Below are 26,913 nucleotides of genomic sequence, written 5' to 3' on the forward strand. Positions count from 1 at the left end.
AAATTGAATCAACATAGGAACTTCGAGTTCCTCAACGTACTCCGAACGCGTCGAAACATACTTAAACTACTCGGAATGACACCAAATTTTGCGTGCAAGTCTTAAATCACCATACGGAACTATTCTCGGGCTCAGAATTCCATACAGTCCTCAATAACACCAAAACCTACTCCAAACCAAATTTAAAGAACTTTAAAACCTTCAAATAGTCAACTTTCACTATTAAGCGTTGAAACGCTCTTGGGTCATCCAAAACCCGATTCGAACACACACCCAAGTCCAAAATCATCATACGAACCTATTGGAACCGTCAAATTCTCCACCTCTTAAACAAACGTTCATTCTCGAACGGGTCTAGAATCATACCTGAAGTGCCGAATAAGTGTGGATATCTGCTCCGCATGTCCTCCTCGGCCTCCCAAGTCACCTCCTCGACTAGTTGGACCCTCCACTGAACCTTTACTATATAAATCTTCTTGGACATCAACTGGCGAACCTCCCTGCCAACAATGGCAACTAGTTCCTTCTCATAACCCAGGCTCTCATCTAGCTGAACCGTGTTGAAGTCTAACACATACGACATGTCTGCATGATACCTCCGGAGCATAGACACGTGGAAAACTAGATGAACTCTTGATAGACTAGGAGGTAAAGCAAGCTCATAAGCAACCTCCCCAACTCGTCTCAACACCTCAAATGGACCTATAAACCTTGGAATCAACTTGCCCTTCTTCTGGAACCTCATGATCCCCTTCATCGGCGAGACTTTCAAGAGAACCTTCTCGCCCACCATAAATGATAAATCACGTGCCTTCTGATCCGCAAGTAAACTGAGGGTCTCTATCTGATATGATGGAAACAGACACACCATACAGCCAAACTATCTCCTGAATATAAATCAGGGCCAACCTCTATAAAGTATACGTGGTCACAACTAGAATGAAGTGTGCCGACTTGGTCAATGACCCAAACTGCATCAAACTTCCGCAAGGTCCGCAGCAACCCAACAACAAAGTCCATAGTAATGCGCTCCCACTTTCACTCAGGTATAGTCATCTGCTGGAGCAGGCCACCTGGCCTCTGGTGCTCGTACTTAACCTGCTGGCAATTTAGATACCTCGCGACATACTCAACTATGTCCTTCATCATCCACCGCCACCAATAATGCTGCCTCAAGTCGCGATACATCGTTATAGCACCTGGATGAATAGAATACCGAGAACTGTATGCCTCATCTAGAATCCCTTCCCTCAGCCCATCAACATTAGGAACACATAGGCGACCTTGGAGTCGCAAAACACCATCCTCACCGATATTAACCTCCTTGGCACCACCCTGTAATACGGTCTCTCTGACAACCAACAGTGGATCATCAAACTGACGAGCCTTGATCTTCTCCAATAGTGAAGACTAGGCAACGACGCATGCAAGAACTCGGTTGGGATTTGAAATATCCAACCTCACAAGTCTATTAGCCAAAGACTGAATGTTCAAAGCTAATGGCCTCTCCTATGCTGAAATGAATACCAAGCTACCCATACTCTCCGCCTTTCTACTCAAGGCATCCGCAACTACATTCGCGTTGCCCAGATGGTAAATAATGGTAATATCATAGTCCTTTAGTATCTCAAGCCACCTACGTTGTCTCAAATTTAAATCCCTTTGCTTGAACAAATGCTGCAAGTTACGATAATCAGTGTAAATCTCACAGGACACCCCATAAAGATAACGCCTCCAGATCTTAAGGGCATGAACAATCGCGGCCAACTCTAAATCATGCACAGGGTAATTCTTCTCATGGGTCTTCAGGTAATGTGAAGCATATGCAATAACTCACCTCTTTTGCATCAATACACAACCCAAGCCAACGCGTGAAGCGTCGCAATACATAGTATACATCCTGGAACCGGAAGGCAACACTAACATTGGTGTTGAAGTCAAGGTTGTCTTGAGCTTCTGAAAGCTCGCCTCACAATCGTCAGACCATCGGAATGGAGCACCCTTCTGTATCAATCTATTCAAAGGTGCTACAATAGATGAGAAACCCTCCACAAACTGACGATAATAACTTGCCAACCCCAAGAAGTTCCTGATATCGGTCGTTGTGGTAGGACGAGGCCAACTCTTAACTGCCTCGATCTTCTTGGGATCAACCTTTATACCCTAGTCTGATATAACATTCCCCAAGAATTCCAAAGAATCTAACCAAAACTCACACTTGGAGAACCTAGCATGTAGCTTGTGTTCTCACATGGTCTGAAGCACCACTCTCAAATGATGCTCGTGCTCCTCTATACTGCGCGAGTAGATAAAAATGTCATCAATGAAGACAATGGCAAACGAATCAATATATGGCCTGAATACCCTGTTAATCAAATCCATAAATGCCGCTGGGGAGTTAGTCAAACCGAAGGACATTACTAGAAACTCATAATGGCCATATCTAGTTCGGAAAGCAGTCTTCGGAAGATCTAAATCCCGAATCTTTAACTGATGGTACCCCGATATCAAGTCGATCTTAGAGAACACCCTAGCATCCTGCAACTGGTCAAACAAATCATCAATACACGGCAATGGGTACTTGTTCTTAATAGTGACTTTGTTCAACTGGCGGTAATCAATGCACATCCGCATAGTCCCATCTTTCTTCTTCACAAATAACACTGGTGCACCCCAAGGCGATACACTTGGTCTGACGAAACCCTTTGCTAGCAACTCCTCTAGTTGTTCCTTCAACTCCTTCAACTCTTTCGGAGCCATGCGGTATGGTGGGATAGAGATAGGTTGGGTACCTGGAGCCAAATCAAAAGAGAAATCGATATCACGATCTGGTGGCATCCTGGAAGATCAAAAGGAAACACATCGGAAAACTCCCGGACTATAGGTACTGAATCTATCGCCCGAGTCTCTGCAGTAGTATCCCGAACATAAGCTAGATAAGAAAAACAACCATTCTCGACCATGTATCGAGCCTTCAGAAAAGATATTACCTGGCTGGATGCACTGACGGACGAACCCTTCCACTTCAATCTAGGAAACTCTGGCATCGCCAAAGTAACAGTCTTGGCATGATAATCAAGGATGGCGTAATATGGAGATAACTAGTCCATTTGGGAAGTAACCTTTCTGCAGCATTAATCATGTGAAGTTCATTGTGCCTTTTTGTTCAAGTCTTATCTGATATGCATCTAAATTTCTGAACAAGAATTAGGCTTCGCATCATTCTGTCTGGAAAGAGTTCCAAACACCGAATATGTTGTGCTGTAGGAATTTGTGAAGTGCATGATCAACTTGCAGACAGATAATCATTTTTCTAAGGATTAGAACATTATCAATTTGGAACTTGATGATATGGAGAGTTTGAGTGAATCAGCCAAAATATACATGTTTTATGCATTAACACAAAAATTCTCTCTTATATCTAGACTACTTTACAACAACATCATGCCATAAATTCAATTTATTCTCATACCATCGCGCGAAGCACAGATAAATTGACTAGTTACATTTAAAATATTGGCCAATCATTCTCACTGTTCCACCATCTTGTTGTTCTTCTCTTGACTGCCTAGCTTCACCCATTGACTGACCACTTTTACAAGCAATACGATGGCTACCGCCGACGAATGGGAGGTGGTGAACGATGGAGCCTTTGTCTACAAGTGGCGGAAGCAGCGTTCTGCCGTCCACTCAACCACCTCCGCCGCCGCCAAATCCAGCTGCTAAGGAGAAAAAGGCATACTTAAAAATGAAGAAAAAGGTACTCCTAAAAATCAAAGCACAGTACGAAAAAGAGATTGCACAGTACGAAAGAGAGTCGAAGTCATTGAATGAAATGAAAGCAGAAGCCGAAATCGAAATCGAACGACGAAACCTTCACCAGAGCACCACTGTACCATTTGATCCGCTGGCGCAATCATTGGATTCGACCTCAGGGCGGCTAGTTGATGGGCTCCTAGCTCAGGTATTGCTCGCCGTTTTTTATATCTTTCAGGAGTTTTAGGTTTTGTTTTCCGGCAAAGTATTGGTAAAAAAAATAGGGATTACTTTACTTGTCTTTCGCTATTAGTGTAATACCAAAGATTACTAGTTTTGCCATTATAAACTATTTACCTAGTATTATTTTTGCAATGTTCCCACCCCTTGAGGATAGTTTTCCAGATGTAGGAGTGACGATTGTTTTTCCCCTCTAGGCTAAGATGAGTGAGGTTCCACAGAGTTTAGGCAAATACTTAGCCGCAGGAGGCTATTTTTGCATTTAATAAACTCCAAAGTGAGTCCGATAAGGAAACGTTTTTAGCCTTCATCTTATAGAGGCCAAGACCCCGTAACTTATTTGATTTGGCAATGTTATCATAGGCTACGAGATGTAGCTTACTTTTTTCACTCATTGATTCCCAATTGAATTTGTTGAGCTTTGTCCAGTTCATTCCTTATAGATTGGGGAAGAATATTGATTTGCATGACATGGCTAGGGATAGAAGCTAGGGTGGACTTAACAATGGTTGCTCTCCCTGCTAGAGTAAGAAACTTGCTTTCCGAACCATTTAGTCGTGCATTAACTTTATCAAGGAGAAACTGATAGTCTCTTTTGCCCGTTTATTTGTTGATAATGGGAAAACCCAAGCATTTCCCTGATTTGTTAGAGCATTTGATACCAAGGACATTAGTGATTTTAACTCTGCTTTGTTCAGCAATATTGTTAAAGAAGATAGTTGTTGATTTGCTAAAGCTAATTTTCTGTCCTGAAAGGATATTAAAAGAATTGAGGGTGTCTATAAAATCTTTTGGAGTAGCTTTTGCAAAAAAGTATTAGATCAATGATGAACATTAGGTGTGAGAGTTTGGGTCCCAATCTTGAGATTGTTATAGGTCTCAAAGATTTTCAAAAACTTTATGTTCACTTTGTTTGGAGAGGGCTTCACATATTCTAAATAAGTAGGGAGAGAGCAGATCCTCTTGTCTAATTGCCCTTGTTGAGTAGAAAATATTTGTGGGAGTTCTGTTAATGTTAATAACTATAGAGGATGGGAGAGACGATACATAATAAGTTTTATGATATGATGCGGAAAATTAAGCATTACAAGGGATTGCTTATTAAAGGACCATTCCGATCTATCAAAGTTTTTTTCTAGATCTAATTAATCATCATATTGGCCTTTTTGTCTTTCATATTCTTGAAAGAAGAAATGGCTTCTTGGACAATTATAGCATTATTGGAAGCGCGTCTATACTTAATGAAACTAATTTGAGTGAGGTTATTGATTTCATCAAGATATGGTCTAATTCAAATTTTTGTAATTGTTTTATGGCTCGAGTTGCACATAATAGTATCATTATTTTTTGCACAAAAAAAAAATAAAAAATAAAATTACACCCAAGGATGTGGCCTAGTGGTCAATAAAGTGGGTTGAGAACCATGAGATCTCAGGTTCAAATTCCAGCAGAGGCATAAACACTAGGCGATTTCTTTCCATCTATCCAAGTTTAGGTGGACGAGTTACCTGGTACATGCTGTTGGTGGGAGGTGGCAGGTATCCCGTGTAAGTAGTCGAGGTGCGCGCAAGGTGCCCAGATACCACGGTTATCAGAAAAAATTACAGAAAATAATAACTGAGGTTCCCACGATAGACCAATATTTTTGACAAAAAATGGAGTGTAATTAATCAGGGCTAGATGCTTTTAGGGGTTTGAACAACTTGATAGTGTCCCAAATCTCACTATCAGTAAGGTTTCTGTTTAATTGTTCCTTTGTCTTCCTTACTCAAGATATTATAGGTGCTAGGGAAGTAATTCCAGTTAAATTGAGAAGAATCAGTAGTATATAAGCTCGTGAAGAAATGCAAGATATTGCTTCTTATGGTATTTTGGTCGAACTCCAGTTTCCATGTTCGTCTAGTGAGCTCCAAATTCTATTTTCTCTACGTCTTTGAATAGTAGATAAGTGAAAAAAACTTTGTATTAGCATCGCCTTCATTTGGCCATTGAATATGAGATTTTAGATTCCAAAAGTCTTCTTCGCTTTTGAGAATGTTGTTGAATTCCATAGTCAGCGTCTTTTCTATATTGAATGAGAAAACATTAGGGTTTTTTCTCTAAAGCCCATTGGATTCCATTAAGTCTAGCAACAAACTGCCGCTTCTTTGCAAAAACATTCTCCAAAAGTATGTATTCGAAGTCATATCATTCCTAGTGAAATTTTCCGTAGCACTTTCTAGGCTTTACTGGTTATCCAATGATTCAGGAATGAAGTTTATGAAAGCTGGATGAGACTTTCACATTGATTCAAACCTAAATAACTTGTTCTTGCCCAAATTTCCCTATTAAGAATTAACAATAAAGGGCGGTGGTCTGAATGTAAACTAGGTAAATGTTGGACAAAATTATCTTGATATAATTCAAGTCATTGTGGATTAGTAAAAATCTATCTAATCTTTTCATAATCAAGCTTCTCTTATTTTTCCTTTTTTGGTCCATGTATATCAAGTCATAAAAGCCAAAGTCCATCATGCCACAATTATCAAGTCATCTTAAGAAACTATTTGTTCTGTTCCTAGATCCGAGTTACCACCAAATTGTCTTAGAACTTTTATGTATTTCACTAAAATCACCTCCTAGAAGCCAAGGACCACTATAGTGTTGAAGAATAATCTCTAAATTTTGCAATAATATTTGCCTATCATTGTAATAATTGATAGCATATACTATAATTACCAAGTTTGAGAATTAACTTGCTTCTTGATAAGAGCATGGAACTCTTGATCCCGTCGCAACAATCTGTTCAACAGTTATATCTTCAGTCCAGAAAATAGCTAGTCCTCCTGATCTTCCAGATGCACCAACCTGAATCATGTTAGAGAAATTGAAATGGTGCATTAACTCATGATGGTCTTCTAGTTTGGTTTCCACGAGAGCGATTAGAACTGGCTTGCTCCAGTCCACTATAGATCACAAACTCCTTCGAACATAGGGCTGACTAGCACCCTGACAATTCCACATCACCATATTCATAATTCTTCTTCGAGGTGGATTTGTTTCCTGTAGACTAAGGGGTGAGTTGAGGCTAGAAGTTGAAGTGTGCGTGTGATTCTCCTGATTCAGACTCTCATGCTGAGTGAACAATGATGGGATCAACCCATCACATATTTGCGTGGCAGAGTGTTGATGCAAGTCCTTATATGTAGTGAACACTTGTAGAGAGTCAGCAGTAATAGAGAACATATTTTTATATGTTTCTTTGAAGATGCGTGTTCTTGGTTCTCTCATGTTTAAGAACTCTATCGTCTTTCTGTTAAACTTGACAATCCTTCGTGATCCTCTAAGGGCTGTGATGGTGCTGAGGATACTTTCTCCTGTGCTGTGCTATTACCGGTGCGTTGATTGATGGAGGGTTGTTCTCCCATCGAGTTTCTGATCCTTCTGGTTAATCTTTCCTTTGCTCGTGTATTCTTGGTTGTGAATGGACTGTTGTTGTTGATATCTCCGAAATGGGACTTCCTCCCGTGGTTGTTGTGTTGCATAATTGGGAGTTTGGTTCGTTTAAGTCCACCATGTCAGAGGACTCAGCCAAGGTTGTGGTTCCATGGGCGTGCATGGCATCAGGTTCCTTACTTGATACGGGGTGATCTAGGGAACTTGTATCAGATTGTGGCATTGTGCATCCCCGCTGCAAACCTTGTGTGATTATTTCTGCTAATTGCATTGGGTCTTCTATGCGGATAGTGATTAGCTGATCCTCCATCAGAACATTGAGGCTCAGTGCATAATCCCTCATTCCCAGCTCTAACATGCACTGAGGTGCATTGGTTTTGGGGGGGGGGGGTTGGTATAAACCTTTGGGATGTTTCGAGAACTCTGAAGTCTGAAGATAGATCTTCCTGTTGTAGTGGTTTCTTTGTGCATAGGAGCTGTTGGGTGTTCCCTCTCTTTGGCTCATTTCTCTTTGATAGTTCAGTTTTGATGTTCTTGGCATTTCCTAGTGTTGGAGATATGGGGTATTTTCTTTTATGCTTGGTCAGTGTTTTGAGTGGGATTACTGGAGATTTCTTGATCGTTTATTGATGGTATATGTAAAGGTTTGGCAAATATTGTCTGTCAATGGTAGTAGATGTATGTTCTTGACATTTTGTATTCTTGTCTTGAACAAGGGTTCTTGCAGTAGCGTTAAATGCAGGACATGGTTTAAATTTTTATGATTTATCTTGTGATTTGTTCTTACTCACTGTTGCTATTCCCATGGAGTTTTGTCTGTTTGAATGTGTTCTGGGTTTTTCTCTTCAGGAGCTCATAGGTGTGTGAGATTGCTTTGCATCAAATACTCTTCGTCCCTGCTCCTATGTGGTTAGTGGTTAGAGATCCACTGAACTCACTAGATGGTCATGATTTGTACTATTTTGGGGGAGGGAGTGTGGTGTGTCACTAGAGTCGGTGTTTGGTAACGCAAGTGATATCAAGTTTTAGTGTGAATGGTATGGGAGTGATTTGGGTCAGCTTTATTGCCATGTCTTTATGTTAATCAGAGAACTTTCAAAGTTGGGAGTTGGTGTATTTGATATGTCCTAAGTTGCTCGGACTATTCACTTTCGGTGCCGCACCCGTAACACGACGTGGGTGTGGGATCCGTAGCAGATATGGTCAACCAATTTTGGGAACTTTCACGTAAATCGACCGAGAAATTCGGCAAATTGAAGAAAATGAAAAACCTTGCATATAGAAATTTCTATGTTAGTCCTTTTCCTTTGTCTCCTTCTTGGATTCTGCTTTTGATCAATATTTTCTCCTTCTCGGAATACCTTGTAAGGTTTGCGCATAATATCTCATAATGTAGACATATTTTTAACTCTGTTTTTAGATATTTGAATTATATTTAATTGAATCCCTGCATCTGTATCCGTACTTAGATCCGTACTCCTTAATCTTAAAATTTAGATCATGAAAAATTCAATCTCTATATCCGCACCCATATCAGACATCCGACACCCGCACCTGAGTTCGAGCAACTTAGGATATGTCTTTGTGCACCTGTCCAGCTATATAAACTTTCTATATCTTGGTATTAGTTAAACTAGGAGTAGGTGTACTACGAGTAATTGTACTTGATGAGTGCTTTATGGAGGGTGTACTTGTACCAATAGAGCTAGTAATGACTTTTGTATTAGTTAGGACTTCTTTTTTTAGGGGACAATTGTCATTATGGTTAGGGTTATAGTCTAAGTTGCTCAGATACGGGTGCGGGTGTCCGACACGGGTGCGGATCTAGAGGTTGGATTCTTTGAAATATAAATTCTAAGATTCGGGGATACGGATCGTAGTACGGATACGGGTGCGGGGATCCGGCTAATAATAATTCAAATAAAAAATAAAAATATAAAACTATCTTTACATTATGATAAATTTTGCGGAATACTTACGTATAGCTTGTAAAGTGTGGATTTCGTTTTTATTATCAAGTTGTAGATAAGTGAATTATTGATTTCCTAGATAAGGTATGCTATTTTTTTCAAATTTACCCTAATTTTGGTTCTCATTTCGGGAATCAAATTTTATCTCGTCTCGAATTTTTCCTTTCATCGTGGTCAAAGTACCCAAAATTATTTGACCAGATCCGGTACGAATCCCATATACACACAGACCACACCTATACTTGTGTCTGTCCTAAGTTGGGAGTTGGTGTATTTGATATGTCCTAAGTTGCTCAGACTATTCACTTTCGGTGCCGCACCCGTAACACGATGTGGGTGTGGGATCCGTAGCTGATATGGTCAACCAATTTTGTGTACTTTGACCTAAATCGATTGAGAAATTCGGCAAATTGAAGAAAATGAAATACCTTGTATATAGAAATTTCTATGTTAGTCTTCTTTTGTCTCCTTCTTGGATTCTGCTTTTGGTCAATATTTTCTCCTTCTCAGAATACCTTATAAGGTTTGCGCATAATATCTCACAATGTAGACATATTTTTAACTCTATTTTTTAGATATTTGAATTATTTTTAATTGAATCCCTGCATCTGTATCCGTACCTAGATCCGTACTCCTTAATCTTAAAATTTAGATCATGAAGGATTCGATCTTTATATCCACACCCATATAAGACATCCGACACCCGCACCTGAGTCCGATCAACTTAGGATATGTCTTTGTGCACCTGTCCAGCTATATAAACTTTATATATCTTGGTATTAGTTAAACTAGGAGTAGGTGTACTATGTGTATTTGTACTTGATGAGTGCTTTATGAGGGGTGTACTTGTACTAATAGAGCTAGTAATGACTTTTGTATTAGTTAGGACTTCTTTTTTCAGGGGATAATTGTCATTATGGTTAGTGTTATAGTCTAAGTTAATCAGACACGGGTGCGGGTGTCCGACACGGGTGCGGATCTAGAGGTTGGATTCTTCGAAATATAAATTCTAAGATTCGGGGATACGAATCCTAGTACGGATATTGGTGCGGGGATCCGGCTAATAATAATTCAAATAAAAAGTAAAAATATAAAACTATCTTTACATTATGATAAACTTTGCGGAATACTTACGTATAGCTTGTAAAGTGTGGATTTCTTTTTTATTATAAAGTTGTAGATAAGTGAATTATTGATTTCCTAGATAAGGTATGCTATTTTCTTCAAATTTACCCTAGTTTTGGTTCTGATTTCGGGAATCAAATTTTATCTCGTCTCGAATTTTTCCTTTTATCGCGGTTAAAGTACCCAAAATTATTTGACCAGATCCGGTACGGATCCCATATACACACAGACCACACCCATACTTGTGTCTGTCCTAAGTTGGGAGTTGGTGTATTTTATATGTACTAAGTTGCTCAGACTATTCACTTTCGGTGTCGCACCCGTAACACGATGTGGGTGTGGGATCCGTAGCAGATATGGTCAACCAATTTTGGGTACTTTAACCTAAATCGACTGAGAAATTCGGCAAATTGAAGAAAATGAAATACCTTGTATATAGAAATTTCTATGTTAGTCCTTTTCCTTTGTCTCCTTCTTGGATTCTGCTTTTGGTCAATATTTTCTCCTTCTCGGAATACCTTGTAAGGTTTGCGCATAATATCTCATAATGTAGACATATTTTTAACTCTGTTTTTAGATATTTGAATTATTTTTAATTGAATCCCTATATCTGTATCCGTACCTAGATCCATATTCCTTAATCTTAAAATTTAGATCATGAAGGATTCGATCTCTATATCCACACCCATATCAGACATCCGACACCCGCACCTGAGTCCGAGCAACTTAGGATATGTCTTTGTGCACCTGTCCAGCTATATAAACTTTCTATATCTTGATATTAGTTAAACTAGGAGTAGGTGTACTATGAGTAATTGTACTTGATGAGAGCTTTATGGGAGGTGTACTTGTACCAATAGAGCTAGTAATGACTTTTGTATTAGTTAGGACTTCTTTTTTCAAGGGATAATTGTCATTATGGTTAGGGTTATAGTCTAAGTTACTCAGACACGGGTGCGGGTGTCCGACACGGGTGCGGATCTAGAGGTTGGATTCTTTGAAATATAAATTCTAAGATTCGGGGATACGAATCCTAGTACGGATACTGGTGCGGGGATCCGGCTAATAATAATTCAAATAAAAAGTAAAAATATAAAACTATCTTTACATTATGATAAATTTTGCGGAATACTTACGTATAGCTTGTAAAGTGTGGATTTTCTTTTTATTATAAAGTTGTAGATAAGTGAATTATTGATTTCCTAGATAAGGTATGCTATTTTCTTCAAATTTACCCTAGTTTTGGTTCTGATTTCGGGAATCAAATTTTATCTCGTCTCGAATTTTTCCTTTTATCGCGGTCAAAGTACCCAAAATTATTTGACCAGATCCGGTACGGATCCCATATACACACAGACCACACCCATACTTGTGTCTGTCCTAAGTTGGGAGTTGGTGTATTTTATATGTACTAAGTTGCTCAGACTATTCACTTTCGGTGTCGCACCCGTAACACGATGTGGGTGTGGGATCCGTAGCAGATATGGTCAACCAATTTTGGGTACTTTAACCTAAATCGATTGAGAAATTCGGCAAATTGAAGAAAATGAAATACCTTGTATATAGAAATTTCTATGTTAGTCTTCTTTTGTCTCCTTCTTGGATTCTGCTTTTGGTCAATATTTTCTCCTTCTCGGAATACCTTGTAAGGTTCGCATAATATCTCATAATGTAGACATATTTTTAACTCTGTTTTTAGATATTTGAATTATATTTAATTATGAATCCCTGCATCTGTATCCGTACTTAGATCCGTATTCCTTAATCTTATAATTTAGATCATGAAAAATTCAATCTCTTTATCCGCACCCATATCAGACATCCGACACCCGCACCTGAGTCCGAGCAACTTAGGATATGTCTTTGTGCACCTGTCCAGCTATATAAACTTTCTATATCTTGATATTAGTTAAACTAGGAGTAGTTGTACTATGAGTAATTGTACTTGATGAGTGCTTTATGGAGGGTGTACTTGTACCAATAGAGCTAGTAATGACTTTTGTATTAGTTAGGACTTCTTTTTTCAGGGGATAATTGTCATTATGGTTAGGGTTATAGTCTAAGTTGCTCGGATACGGGTGCGGGTGTCCGACACGGATGCGGATCTGGAGGTTCGATTCTTCGAAATATAAATTCTAAGATTCGGGGATACGAATCCTAGTACGGATACTGGTGCGGGGATCCGGCTAATAATAATTCAAATAAAAAATAAAAAAATAAAACTATCTTTACATTATGATAAATTTTGCGGAATACTTACGTATAGCTTGTAAAGTGTGGATTTCTTTTTTATTATCAAGTTGTAGATAAGTGAATTATTGATTTCCTAGATAAGGTATGCTATTTTCTTTAAATTTACCCTAGTTTTGGTTCTGATTTCGGGAATCAAATTTTATCTCGTCTCGAATTTTACTTTCATCGTGGTCAAAGTACCCAAAATTGTTTGACCAGATTCGGTATGGATCCCATATACACACAGACCACACCCATACTTGTGTCGTGTCGACACGGGTGCGGCACCTAAATTGCCGTGTCGAAGCAACGTAGGTTATAGTTAGGGCTCTCTTTCTTGGCAAGGTTGGAGTTTGGTTTTGTTTAAAACTTGCTGGTTATTATTGTTAGGGTGCTGAGATTTTTTATTTTCTTTAAAAGTGATACTACTGTCCAGCAATTTTTATCCTGTGGGTTCGTGATCCTCTGCTTGGCAGCAATGGTAGAATCAGCTGTTTTGGGTCATAGATTAGAGTCTTCATTTGGAGAATATTGATCTGTTGGTTTTTTATAAGGGCATGTAATGGCCCTATGACCAATTCTTTCCCAATTGATGCATAAATTTGGGTACGCTTCATAAGCTAATGATCGTTTATGCTCACTAATAAAGATATATGAAAGTAGAGGGGTGTTCCGATGGAACTTGTACGCATGTCCGAGCATATTTATCCCTGATGGCATTTGTGGTGCAGTTGTCAATTCTCAGCAGATTCCCTATCTTGCTACCAATTTTTGTTAATATTTGAAGTCGTATTAATCAGTAGGCAAGTCCTGCAATCTAACCCAAATTGCAGTGCATGTGTTGGTGGCTTCGGATGCTGCAAATCTCAGTTCCCATTTTCTGATAGTTAGGGAATGACCTCCAATAAACCAAGGTCCCTCACGTATGATTTTCTGAATAGCAGCAGCTTCATTATTTTTAAGATAGGAAGTAACATATTTGATGAGCTATCTAACTAAATTACTAACACTTCTTTCAGGCTGAAGCTCAGGAAGCGGTGATTCGCAAGGTATCCAATCTCTGTGATGTTGCTGAGGCATATTGTACTTTAGAAGAAGAAAGGATGAAGCAGTCATTCTTCGACCTTCCAGTTTGGGCAGGGCCCCCTCGGGAGCTTGTTACTTTTTTATGTGTAGAAGAGAATTCTGGACAAGAATGAAGAGTTACAGAGGATGATTCTCAATTTTGTATAGGATGATTCTGGACAAGATGACATTCAATTTTGTATAGTTGAATATTTGATAACTTTTAGATATCTCAATGGATGATTCATAGCTTCGGATTATTATATTTTCCTATTATCTGTATGTAGTTATTTCAATTTGTAGGAGTTTTATGTTTCTAGGAGCTTATGATGGATGTTGAATATCTTCAAAAACGTGTTGCTATGGTAGCTCGCTGATGTACTTTAATAATTCTATAGTTTTTTTTTCTCAAGTGAAGATACCATTATGAGCTTTGCCTCTGTTATCATATTGCAGTACTGATTGTGCCCAGTTTCATTGTAGCCATGATCTGTAACAAGCCTAATTATCGGTGTTGGTAATTGCCTAGTTGTCCTCTCGTAGGAAATGAATTGAAGAAATGAGACCCAACCGTAAGCACTTCCTGTGCAAGTTCTTCATTTACCAATAAAGGGTGAAAGAAAGAATGCAATTGATCCAAACACTCTGGTTTAGCATTTCATTTGCAGATAGTTCTACCAGCTCTAAGATTTAACAATGCAAAGCAAGATTTGATCATAAGAAAGACTTTGCTAAATACGTCAGAAAACAGCAGACCACTTTAATGAAGTATTGTCTCAACTTTTCAGTTTTGTCATTAGTCCAGAAGTCTAGAAAAATAAGATCAACAAGTTTGAGAAGTTTATTTAAAGATACAGACTCCTTTGCAGCACTTGCCAAGTATCTATCACAAATTTTTCACCCGAGTCTTTATGCAGAAAACTTGCATTGTCACCTTTCTAGGTAGAAGATGGTCAAGATATGTATCAAATTACCAGTTTTTGGACCAATGCCTTCCAAATATGATCACCCCCGAGAGGATTTTACTAAAGGTGAGAGATACGGCTACTTGTGCAATAGGTGTCTTTTAAGAGTCAAATCTATATATCTATATAATCTAGGGACATTAGCCAGTGACGTGACACATCTCTTTAACAAGGAATGCTATTTATCTTTTTTTGCCATTTTTTGCCTTTTTTTCAATTTGAGTATATAATTAAATACATAAAAACAACAAACAGTTGTGAGGGCAAATCAAGAGTTGCAATGGATGGCTAAATGACAGGTTCTTAAAAAATAAAAAATTGAAGGCAATTAATGTCCGGTTTCTGTAAATATATATAATGTGGACGACTAATTTTTCATCTCATTCATATATTTTCGATCTCCACAAAGAAGCTTCGTGTGGTCTCTTTGCCTGCGTATTCAAAATACGGTATTCTGTCCATTATTTTTCAGTTTTTTTTTACTTTAAACCTTTTTACTAAATTAAAGTTATTTTGCAGTAGAATAATAGATTCATGAGGCGATGCTAAATCTGTGGCGAAAGGTCGAGCACCACCAAATATTACTGGTATTATGAAGTTATTCTTTGCATTAGTTTATTTTAAAAATTGATATTTTTTTCCTGTTTAAAGCGATTTGAAATGTTTAGCGTATGCGTGCAATCAATTCGTCATCTTTTTCTTTGTGTTATGTTTATGAATTCCTATGTTTATTCTCTTACTTAATTTTTTCCTTTCCGGGTTATCATTTTCGCCTTGCTTAAATGACAAAATATGCTTAGTGAACTTGAAATGCTTTTGAGAATAACAACGAGATTGAAGAACTCAGTTTTTGATAAAATAATGGTAAACTCACCATCTCGTAATCATGCTATTTCTTATGCGTTCCTTTGATCTTTGAGCTGTAAACCACAGTAACCTGTAGGTATTTATTCTTAATTTATTAATATATTAAACAATGGAAATTATGGTATAAGACATGAACAATATATATCGTACAGTGATTTACTTCACTTTTTTGACCCAAGTTATTTGTGAACTGATATACTTTTTTCATCCGACTTTTGATACTTTTAACATTAAAAAGACACTCGAAACTGCCCTAATGTTTGATACAAGTTTAGAAAAATCATAAAGAATACATATTTGAAAATTTGAGTCTATCGCTGAATTGATATCGGTAGCCGAACACGTACCGTGGCAAAATTTAGTTTTGAGTTGTGTTGTTTAATTTTTCCCTTTGTGAATAATTTCTCTCTTTTATTTGTTTGTTCTACTTTTAATTGTTTTTTGCAAAAGCAGAGCATACATATCCTTTTTTAAAATTACCTTGTACAAAATACATATCCTTTTTTAAAATACATTTTCGTTGTAAAATTTTCGATGATTTCAGTTTACATCTTTCATTTATATAACTTTGGGTCTTCCTACTATACCAATTTTTCGTATTATTGTTAGAAAAGTATCAGTTGATCAGAACGTACGAAGGGCTTGCAGGGTGAACAACATTTTGTTGTACTACTAATACTAGATGTACTAGAGTAGTTTAGTAGCGCCTTTTGAATCGCGATCTGATTATTTAAAATAATCTAATTTGTTAATTTGAAATTTTGGGTTTAAAAAAAATTTAAACCTTAATTTTAGGAACTCGGGAACTAGAGCTAATGATGATGACTGAATTGTGTATGCAAACAAATTTTAATATGAATAAACTCATCTGGTACAGGCTGAATTCATAATTTGAAGGGGTAGTTTGAATATATGTTCACCGTATAATTTAATAAAGAATATAAAATTCAATTTATGTGATGGTGTTTGAACTTAGAGAGTGAAACGAGTAAAATGAGTTCTCTTTTTCCATGATTATTTCATATTCTTTTTAAAGATTTTGAATGGTTAATTATTGTGACATATAATACTTTATATAATTATCAATATGCAAATTTTATTCCAAAAATCTTAAAAACTTCTATGTCTAAATTCTTGGTTGAGTTAAGGAGATTGACTCTCAAAACTTATAAAACATAAATTGATATAGATGAAATATAAAATATAAATCTGTGTAAAACGGATAAGAGAATGTGAAGAACGGAAGTAAAGGAGAAGCGTAACCTCTTTCCCAATCAGAAATAGAAAAAAATATATAACGAGATAGTATGTCTTGAATATAGAACAAATTACGTCTATTTATCAAAGACTAAATGGTCCAAAAACAATCTACGATTCAAGGGTTATAGTATTTTATATATAGTATATATTTGTGAGTTCATCAATATAAAGAATTATCTTGAATTACACTAATACGAATATATAAGTAAGATTATTTTTATATGCATATACATGAAAGGATTAATCTCTTCTATCTTGACCAAATCCACTAATATCTTTAACAATCGCGCGCGAAGCGCGAAATTTCACTAGTATAACATACAGTCCAGGCTCGGTGTTAGTGCATATCCCGCCTAATAATGGTATTTTTGTTTCAACTAATTTCTGTTCGGGAACCAGTATTCTTTGCCACTTATGGTTTTCGGGCGGTCGTTTTGCTTGGATGTCTACTATGTTTCCAGATGGTCAAAAAGTCAAGAAAAGTCAATTCAGGCCCACATGTAGGGGTGTCAATGGTTCGGTTCAGTCGGTTATTTTATAAAATTTGTATCAAACCAATTTTTCGGTTATTCTATTATGTATCACCAAAATAAACTTTTAAAAACCGTACCAATCATATCGGTTTCTCTTCGGTATCGATACAGTTTAGTTAACTTTCAGTATTTTTTAAAATGTCACTTAAAAGTCACTAGTAGAAGCAGAATACAATAACATACGTACTTTTATATGACTTAGCAAAACTCTCTAGATATTTTTACTATTTAAAGGATGATGAATTAAGAAAATATGAAAGATGACCAGAGTATAGATCCATCAACTATTCTACAGCAGCGTAAAAAGAACTAAGCAAAGACAAAGAAAATATAAATCACACCAGGGAAAGATATTAAGTAACTTGGGACTCAAAAATAAAGTCTATAGAAGATTAAATATTCGAAAAAATAAATTTAAATCATACGAAAGAAAAAATATTCAATACATTCTAGTTTGCTACTCATAATCGCTAGAATACATTGTGTCTTGCTAGTTAATATGCTGAAAATAATTTAGTTTCAATAGTAGTATAATAGTTTGGGAATTAGTATTTTGAGTTTAATTACTTGTTGGCCTTGTAACCATTTTCATAATTTCAATGCCCAAAAAAAATTAATGTTTTATTATTTTTTAAACTTAATATATAAATATATTTTTTCCTTGTAAATTTATTCGGTACGATTCGGTATTTTTTCGGTTTATTTTCATAAAATAAAAAAATCCACCCTAATTATCGGTACAGTTATAGATTTATATAAAAACCTACGGTTTTATTAAAGGAACCTAAAAATTGGTTCGGTGCAGTACGGTTCGATCGGTTTAGTCGGTTTTTAAATATCCATTGATACCCCTACCCACATGGTGAAAATCCGAGTCAAGGAGTAGATTCCGATTACCCATAACCCCACGAGTCCAAATATATATTTGGTTTTCAAATCCAAGTCCAAATCATAGCTCAAAACCTTAATTTTCACTTTCTTATATTGTAGGCAAAAACTCCCAAATTCACCTCAAAATTCCATATTTTGGGTGTTATTAATCCATGTAGAATCTTGAAATAATACAAAAAAATGAGTAGAAATCACTTATCCCAAAGCCTTGCGTGAACATCTCCAAATCAAAATCGCCCCTCTCCAAGTCTAAGATATAAAATATGAGAGAATGAGCTAAAAATTCTGAAATACCACTTAATACCTAGCTGCAGATATCGCATTTGTGACCAGGGGTTCACAAATGCCACCCTTATAGAAGCAACACTTGGCTTGTAAATGCGAACTGATCCCCAGAGTAGCAGACGTCGCAAATGCGACTATGGTCCTTGCAAATGTGACCAACCCTCGTAAATGTGGAGCATCCATCGCAAAAGTGACACCAGCTTCGCAAATGCGAATCTAGCCCCAGTCCCATATCGCAAATGTACGCTAAAGTCTACAAATGTGGACCATGTATCTACGAGCAGGTCATTGCAAATACGATGACTGTAGCACCAACAAACTCCCAACTTCTAAATCAACCCAAAACAAATCTGAAATTCAACCGAGCTCCTCGGGCCCTATTCTAAATATCTACAAAAGTATATAAACTTCGTACAAACTTGCTCGTAAGCTCAAAATATCAAAATAGCATCCACAACCAAGAATCAAGCACCAAAACCCATGTTGCATGCCTTGAAGTTCAACAACTTCAACATTTCCGAACACACGCCTAAGTTCAAAATCATCATACAGATTTCTAGGAATCATCAAATCACCAATCCGAGGCCGTCAACTCAAAAGTCAAACCTTCGTCAACTCATAGCAACTATAACGACCCGGGCGGTCATTTTATGTATTTGAGCTCCGTTCCCCTATTTGATGCTTCTAGTATGTTTGTTTGTTGTTTTGTGACTTGTGAGGTCGGGAAGGTTTGAGAGAGATTTAAGACACCTAGTCTCATTTTGGAAGCTAAATTGTAAGTGTTGACGGCCAATTTTGACCCTCCCTTTTAAAGTTAATTTATTTGCACTTAAATATTTACGGTGAATGTTTTGAAAGTATTTTCTATCAATAAATACATGTTTTATAAAAATTAATTAAATATTAATTTCAAAATTGATCACTCAGCATTAACATTGTGTAATTACAAATATACCTACTATTTTCTAAAATACATCATATATGCTTTATAAATAATTTAATGAACCATTCCTTAATTTCTAGATTAAATATACTACTATGACAATAATTCGAAATTAGTGTAGTAAATAGAAAAATAAGATATTTTATTGATTAATTAATTAATTACAGTAATTAGTAGTATATTTGATAGTTTTAATTTCTATTATATTTATTGAAATTATTTAAGTTTATTAATTTTAAAGGGGCTAAAGACTGAAATGGCTACATTTGCAAAATTCCAATCAAATACAAATTGGCTATTTGTCAAATTAATTCCAGCCCAAATATCAGGCCCAAAATAAAATTTGATCCAGTCCAAGCACCCCTCTCTAATCCAACTTGGCAATCCGCGTCCCTCTCCCTGAACTAATGAGATTGTATCATATCACCCTCCCTTATCACTCACAAAACAAACACACATGCATCTGAACTGTTGGTCCATCTGATCAACAACTCCTATTTAATCTCTAATTTTCTTTGATTTTTAAAGATCCGCCCCCGAAGATCGCATCTCCACCATCCAAATCCCATGATCCAATGGCTACCAAAATTCCTCCCCAAAAATCTCAAATAACTGAATTATCAGGGCCGTTAATCACCATATCCAACGACCCAGATCCTATCTCCTATCTTTAACCTTAGAGACAACCCCCAATACCCCAAAACCCTAAAATCATTTCCTCCTACACAACCGCCTCTCTTTCCCATTCCTCTCTCTTTTCTCTCAACCTCACAAGACAAATTAATCACCAAACCTTGCAAAATTTCGTGCAAGGTCACAAATTTATCAAAGATTCTTCTCCTTAGCCTTCCCTAGTCATGATTCCTGCTGAAATATTTCTCTCTTCATCAGAAACTTAAACCCCCAAATCCAAACCCTAACCCCCAAAGATGAAACCTCAAATCGCCATTGATGTTTCAAATCCGTGTCATGCATGGTCATTCGTTTTGCTCCTGTGCTTCGAATCTCGTCACTCTTTCCATTTTGACCATTCGATTTCAAAAGCCCTAATTGAAGAAGTTAGACCGAAAAGGTGAAACTTCCATTCGCCAGATTTCTTCCTCCGTCTTTTCAAATCGAAGCAAGCCTGAGACGCTAGCTGGCTTCAACGTTGATATTCGACACCCAGAGGTAAAATGCAATGACTTCTGGGTATTAGGATTTTGACCAGTGGTCTCTCATGACTCAACGGTCGGCCTCTCACTTCTCTCCTCTCAGGTAAAATCCTTAATGATTTTCCCTCTGTTCCCCAGTTATTTCACTCTATCTTGCTTGCATCACTTGGCAATCGTCACTCTCTACTGCTGAATTTGAATTTTTGCTGAAACCCTAAGCCATTAATGGCACTATAAAAAGGGCTTTCAATGCTCTCACCAACCAGACCTAACAGACCAACAAGAACTAAAACCCTAATACGAGTATCAAAACTATCGAAATTTCAAAAGCTTAAGGCTTTCTCTCTCTCTATCTCTCTCTGATTAATTTCCATTTCTTTTGTTTTCGAGTTCCTTCACTACTCAAGAGTTTGAAACTTTGGTTCTCATACGGTTAAGTTAAGATCCCATTTGGTTTGCTGCCCAAGAGGAGGCCAGTACACCTCCATCCATTCTCTTTAATTGTTTTATTCGAAAATCATGAGCGTGCTACTGTGTTCCTATTAATTGTTTTGTTTATAATATTTGTTCAGTATATAATTGTTTATTTTTGGTTCATTATGACTTATTGAGAATCTGTGATAAGCTTTTGTATTTATTATTGGTCAGGTAGTTGTATGACTTCAATCTCTAAAATTGAATAGCCTACATGATTAATCTGCATAACCTGCCTTAATGATTTCTCACATCCACCTAAACTTTAGATCATCCTACAATGTTTTATTATAGTCTTCATATTTAATGTTATATTTTCTTGAGTCCTGTTACTATGTATTTAGGTTCTGCTATAGTCTTCATGTTTATCGTGTTGTACTCTTCTGAGTTTTGCTATAATGTACTTGGATTTTTCTGTTCATCATGCCATATTCTTTGAGTTCTGTCATGCTATATTTAGGGTTGTTGTTGCAGTCTTCATGCCTATCATGCCATGATTTTTTGAGTTGTGTTATTCTAAACTTGAATTGTTGTTAGACGATCCTAGTTGAAACAAATATGAAAGTATATAGTGTGATTCTGCATCATTTGGTCATGGCTTGTGAAGTCTGAATATTCAAAAAATTCTGTACTTCTTCACATGAATTCTCGATAACCCTTAAGTGTTCTTTGAGTCCTCTTTATGAATGTTCCACATCCATAAATCTAACTATTAGTTGCAAACAGTCTCACTAGGATGAATTTTCTTGTGAATATCAATGGTATTTGCTATGATCAGCATACCTCTTGTGAGTCAGATTATAGTTATGCATGTTGTGGTTGAATGTTGACTGTTTCTGTAATTTGAATATGGCTGTACCATGTTTATCTATTCAACCTAGTATGTATAACTGATTTAAGTCTGTAGTATGATATTTCCCCTATTCTTAACCCCTATAATGGTACTGATGACCTGGTTTTGCAAATGTTTGAGACTCATCTTGTATATTGAGGATATAATATGGATTGAAATTTTTGTATGTGTGGAAGTTTGGCATGAACCTTTGTTTATCCCTCATGACTTTATATTTTGAACACTGTTTTGAAGTCATACTCAGTCCTCTCTTTCCCCTGTCATTTTGGATTGAATCTGGTATAGGAAGTCTTCTATTGTTACTGGTTGAGTGCAATAACTTGCTCATGTCATTGTCTGAATCTTTACTAAGGATCTCAAAGGATTCAAGTAATGTTATTAACCTATGTGTATGCTCATGTCAAACTAATATGTGATCAATGTTGAGGCATTAGCATCTGTATCTCAAAGCTGTTACAATTCTAAACCATGTGCCTTATCCGTTTGTGAGATGTATGACTTGTGTTGTCTGATTTTTAGCAACAATAGCATAAGTATTTCCGTTGTAATATGTGCTTAAAACTTGACTTTTAAACCTATTCAATATGTGTTTCACTCACTTAATACTGAAGTATAGTCATGCTGTCTGTATGAGTGTTTTTTCTAAGTTATTCTGTTAAGAAGGAGTCTTCTCATGTGGTAGGAAATGTCATAGTAGTTGGTTTGCATTGAAAGGGCCTCATTGGCATTCAAACCTATAGGGAATAATTAGTCGTTAGTAGTTAAAGGTATTTGGGAGTAGAGTTTAACTCTAGGTTGGGTTACTCTCCCTGACACAAGCATTGCCTGGGCGTTGAGACCCTTGGGAACTTTGAAGTGTCAGGGGATTCAAAGGGGGCATCGGCCTTGAGTAGAATTCTCTCCTTAGCCTTTAATTCATTGACACTTATTACTCTCTTTGGTGTTTAATGACAACGAAAGGTGTTTAATGTGGATCATTTACTAGGCATAACCTCCACATTGGTATGACATTTCTTAGTATTTAAATACTGCAGTGATCTTTACTTTTATTATTTGCTTACGAATATCATATATGATTATGTATATAGTGTTGTCATTCTAATGACCTTTTTTTTTGGACAAGTGCAATGATTTGGGCCTGCTGAGTTCTGTAGGAACTCAAGCCCAAGTCCAGCTCTACTATGATCCAAGAGTCTGCCATCGCTCGTTCCTGTTACTGTTGGGCCATCCTTTTGAGGCCCAAACCTCTCAGATTCACTTATTTCCCTTCACTTCTTTATTTACCGATTTCGTTATTCTCCAGTTGCACTATGTCGTTAATCTTTGCTATATTTTCTGTTGTTTTATCTCATATGTATATGACAATTACATATTGGATTAAATGCTTTATTTTTTCTTTTAGCTCACCTAAAATAACTTAGGCAAGCCTTAAAGAATCTAGGATTTAAAGAGGCATTAGTTAGCAATTAATGCTATAACCGCTAATCGTGAGCTTTGTTATCAATTCATTATGCCTTGCTAACCTTTTTTCTTAAATATTTTTGAAGCCCAAGGGCTTAACAAAGGCAGCAGTCCCTCTTTCAAAAAGGAAAATTAGAATTGTCACGATTTTAATCTTCCAAAAGGGAATCAACTATTTCGAAAAGATTAAAATACTGCTGCCCCAAAAACAAAGGCTTTCGAACAAGTTTTCCATTTGAAACCAAGGTAAATCTTAGGATCACTTTCACAATACTTTCACCACATTAGAATAATATATGCTTTAGGAAAAGAATGCATTAACTTAGCTTCTTTGAACACTTTCATAACAAGCGTTCCGTCTTTCAAAGTTGTTTTTCAAGTGTGTGTATATATATATATATATATATATATGTATACTAACACTAATTTCCTAAAGGCTTTTCTTTAAATCCATCTTATTTAAACCACACTATTCCCTTATAAATATTATGGTAAGTTGTACTCTTTTGAATACTAGTTAAAGCTTAGTACAAATAATTAGTCCTAAATTTAGTCTAAGTCCTATGGAGCTATCTCAAGTAGATTTTAAGGGGTGCCTAACACCTTCCCCTTACAAGAACAAGAACCCTTAATCATAATCTCACCGGTTAGCAGACTTGTAAAGAACAATGACTTTAGAAATTAAATAGGTACCCTAGTATACCTTTAAATATTAGGTGGCGACTCTCTTTCATCAACAACAGAGAAACCACAAGTTGAATCTTATTTTGACTAGTGCAAAATAGAATGCAATAGTAAGAGTTGAATATAGTTTGACTTTTATGTAAATGACCTCGGGTTAGTGATTTGATAGTTCCAATAGGTTCGTATGATAATTTTTGACTTGGGCGTATATTCAGAATTGGATTTGGAGGTTCCTAAGATGTTTTGGCACTATTTGCCAAAAGTTGGTAATTTGAAGGTTTAGAGAGTTCCTAAGTTTGACTGGGGGTTGACTTTGATGATATTGGATTTGGATTTTTGTTCCAGAAGTTGGATTAGGATTGTTTTGTCATTTGGGACTTATGTGTAAAGTTTGGATGTAATCTGGATTGGTTATGCTTGAATCTGATGCTTGGTTAGAAGTTTGGAAGTTGATGAACTTAAGAGAAGCTCAACTTGTGTTTTGTTCATGGATTCTTGGTTTGATATTAGTCGTGGTGTTTTGTGAGCATTCATAAAAGTTTGGATAAGGTATTGAAACTTGTTCGTATGATTGGATAGGGTCTCGGAGGTGGCTTGGGTGTATTTTAGGGTGGTTTCAGATCATTTTTCTTTGGTTTGAAATTGCTGGCTTTATGATATTTAGTAGTGCTTCGCGGTCACAGAGTTTGTCTCGCGATCGCGGAGAAGGGGAGTTGGCAGATGAAATTTCCTCTTCGCATTCGTGTAGAGGTAGAAGCTAGAGTATCACGTTCGCATACAGAGGGGTGCATTCGTGATTGAGTGGTGCTAGGCAGAAGGATTGCCTTCACGTTCGCGGAGCATGGCTCGCGATCTCGTAGTCTTAGCATGCCAGGCATCATGTTTGCAAGGGGGGATCTCGTGTTCACGAGGAAAAGCAGCAGCTGGGCAGACTTTGGTCTTCGCGATCGCGAATGGTGTGTCGCGATCGCAATGCATATCACTCGGCAGAACATTAAGTGTTATATTTCGGGATTTTACCCATTCTCTCATATTTTGATCCCTAGACTTCGAGAGGTAATGATTTTGGAGAGCAAATTCACTACTACATTGGAGGTAAGTAGTTTTTACTTGAATTTGGCTTTATATCTTAATTTCTCATAGATTTCTATACCTAAAACATGGATTTTAAAGGAAAATTTGAGGTTTGTCTAAAACTTAAGAGGATGTACTTTGGGGATTTGAAGGAAAATTTGGATTCAGTTTTGGAATTAATCACAGATTTGGACTCGTGTGGTTATGAGTAGTCGGGATCTACCCCTTGACTCGGGTTTTGATCGTGTGAGCCCGAGGTTGACTTTTGGGATTCGATTAAAGATCTAAACTTTATTGTTTGTGGTTGTTTCTTATGGCTTTATTTGATGTTATTGAGTTGTTTTTAACTAGATTCAGGTCTTTTGGAGTTGAATTTGGACGGTAGGCGATTGTTGCTTGATTTTAGCTTACTAGGCGGAGGTAAGTCTCTTGTCAATCCTTGTAAGAGGAAATTCTCCCATGGGTTATGTATTTGCTACTTGATTCATGATTCATCAGCCACGTATATGCGAGGTAACGAGTGTATATGCATAGTTAGATTTTGACCATGTCTGGTATTGATGACTTGAATTGTGCTTTGTTGGATTATTTAAATTGTTATCCATATTCAAATTGATAATATGACTACATGATAATTCATATTCATAATTTAGGAGCATGCCTAGGGTTATGAATTATTGATTTGATATGAATGTTGTTTTTCCATGTCGAGCTTTATTATAAATTCATAGTCATATACTTGCTTTGTTTGCTCCATGATTTTTGATGGTTGTTTTGGCTTAATTAACTCATGATAATAATATAATTAAGCCAGAACACGTTAAATAGCTTATTGTGCCGTTGTGATAACTTGAGTTACAAGATTTGCCAAAGCCATATGAGCTTTTATCCGCATTCTTATTATCATGTCTTATGCCCTTTTAATTTATCATCTCATATCCATATACACGAGTGAAAAAAGTGATTATTGAGGAAAGTTGAGGACTTTTGCACTACGGGCAATTGATCGGATATTGGTATTAATTATTTGGTTAATGATCATTATTATAAAATGATCAACTCTTGGATTATGAATTCGTCCCTCTGGAGTCAGGTAATTACCCATGTTACCTTAAGCCATGTGAACGTATGTACCCGTGATTCTTTTGGTGCTTATAGGACACGTGGCATGTGTCAGGCACATGGATTTGTGCTGTGAGTTGTTAAGAAATGAATCCTGAGCATGCATATGTATATTTTCTTAGACTCATGCTATGAATTGATGTAAGTATTGTTGACAGGTATCATGTCTTATTCGAGGGTTAGGATGCTGATATCCTAATTGATCTCTATTATTGTAAAAGCATGCCTAAATTTCGTATGAACTGTGTTTGAGCTTTTATACTCATTTGATGATATCATGCTTAGCTTAATGTTGATTTATTATTTCATCTGATTATTTGATTGTTAGTGAGTGTCGGTGTTGACAACTTGCCACTACTTCTTCGAGGCTAGACTTGATACTTACTGGGTACCATGGTATACACTCATACTATACTTTTATATATTTTGTTCATGTTCTGAGGCTGATGTAAATGACATTCATCCGACACAGTAGGTGGACTTGTGGAGATTTCGTGGTGAATTGCTTTACTTGATCGATTCGC

The 26,913-nt window shown here is 36.7% G+C and overlaps 1 protein-coding gene and 1 long non-coding RNA gene across 2 annotated transcripts; one reads left to right on the forward strand and one right to left on the reverse strand.

Moving 5' to 3' along the window:
* Positions 1-3,555: 3,555 nt before the first annotated feature.
* On the reverse strand, positions 3,556-3,983 carry LOC138899385 (uncharacterized). Its single transcript, XR_011410869.1, has 2 exons — positions 3,897-3,983; positions 3,556-3,719 (listed from the first exon to the last, which is right to left on the reverse strand). It is a non-coding gene; the product is annotated as an uncharacterized lncRNA (long non-coding RNA).
* On the forward strand, positions 3,644-14,235 carry LOC104088545 (uncharacterized). Its single transcript, XM_009593246.3, has 2 exons — positions 3,644-3,964; positions 13,778-14,235. Exons 1-2 carry the CDS (start codon positions 3,644-3,646, stop codon positions 13,955-13,957), a joined length of 501 nt encoding a protein of 166 aa, XP_009591541.1. The 3' UTR covers positions 13,958-14,235.
* Positions 14,236-26,913: the final 12,678 nt, after the last annotated feature.

This window comes from Nicotiana tomentosiformis, chromosome 9 (assembly GCF_000390325.3).
Source record: "Nicotiana tomentosiformis chromosome 9, ASM39032v3, whole genome shotgun sequence".
Lineage (NCBI taxonomy): Eukaryota > Viridiplantae > Streptophyta > Magnoliopsida > Solanales > Solanaceae > Nicotiana > Nicotiana tomentosiformis.

Excerpts from the sequence above, each read along its gene's own strand:
- LOC104088545 (XM_009593246.3), top strand. The coding sequence starts at position 3,644 with ATGGAGCCTTTGTCTACAAGTGGCGGAAGCAGCGTTCTGCCGTCCACT. Across the intron at positions 3,965-13,777 it reads TTGATGGGCTCCTAGCTCAG|GCTGAAGCTCAGGAAGCGGT; the intron begins GTATTGCTCGCC and ends CACTTCTTTCAG.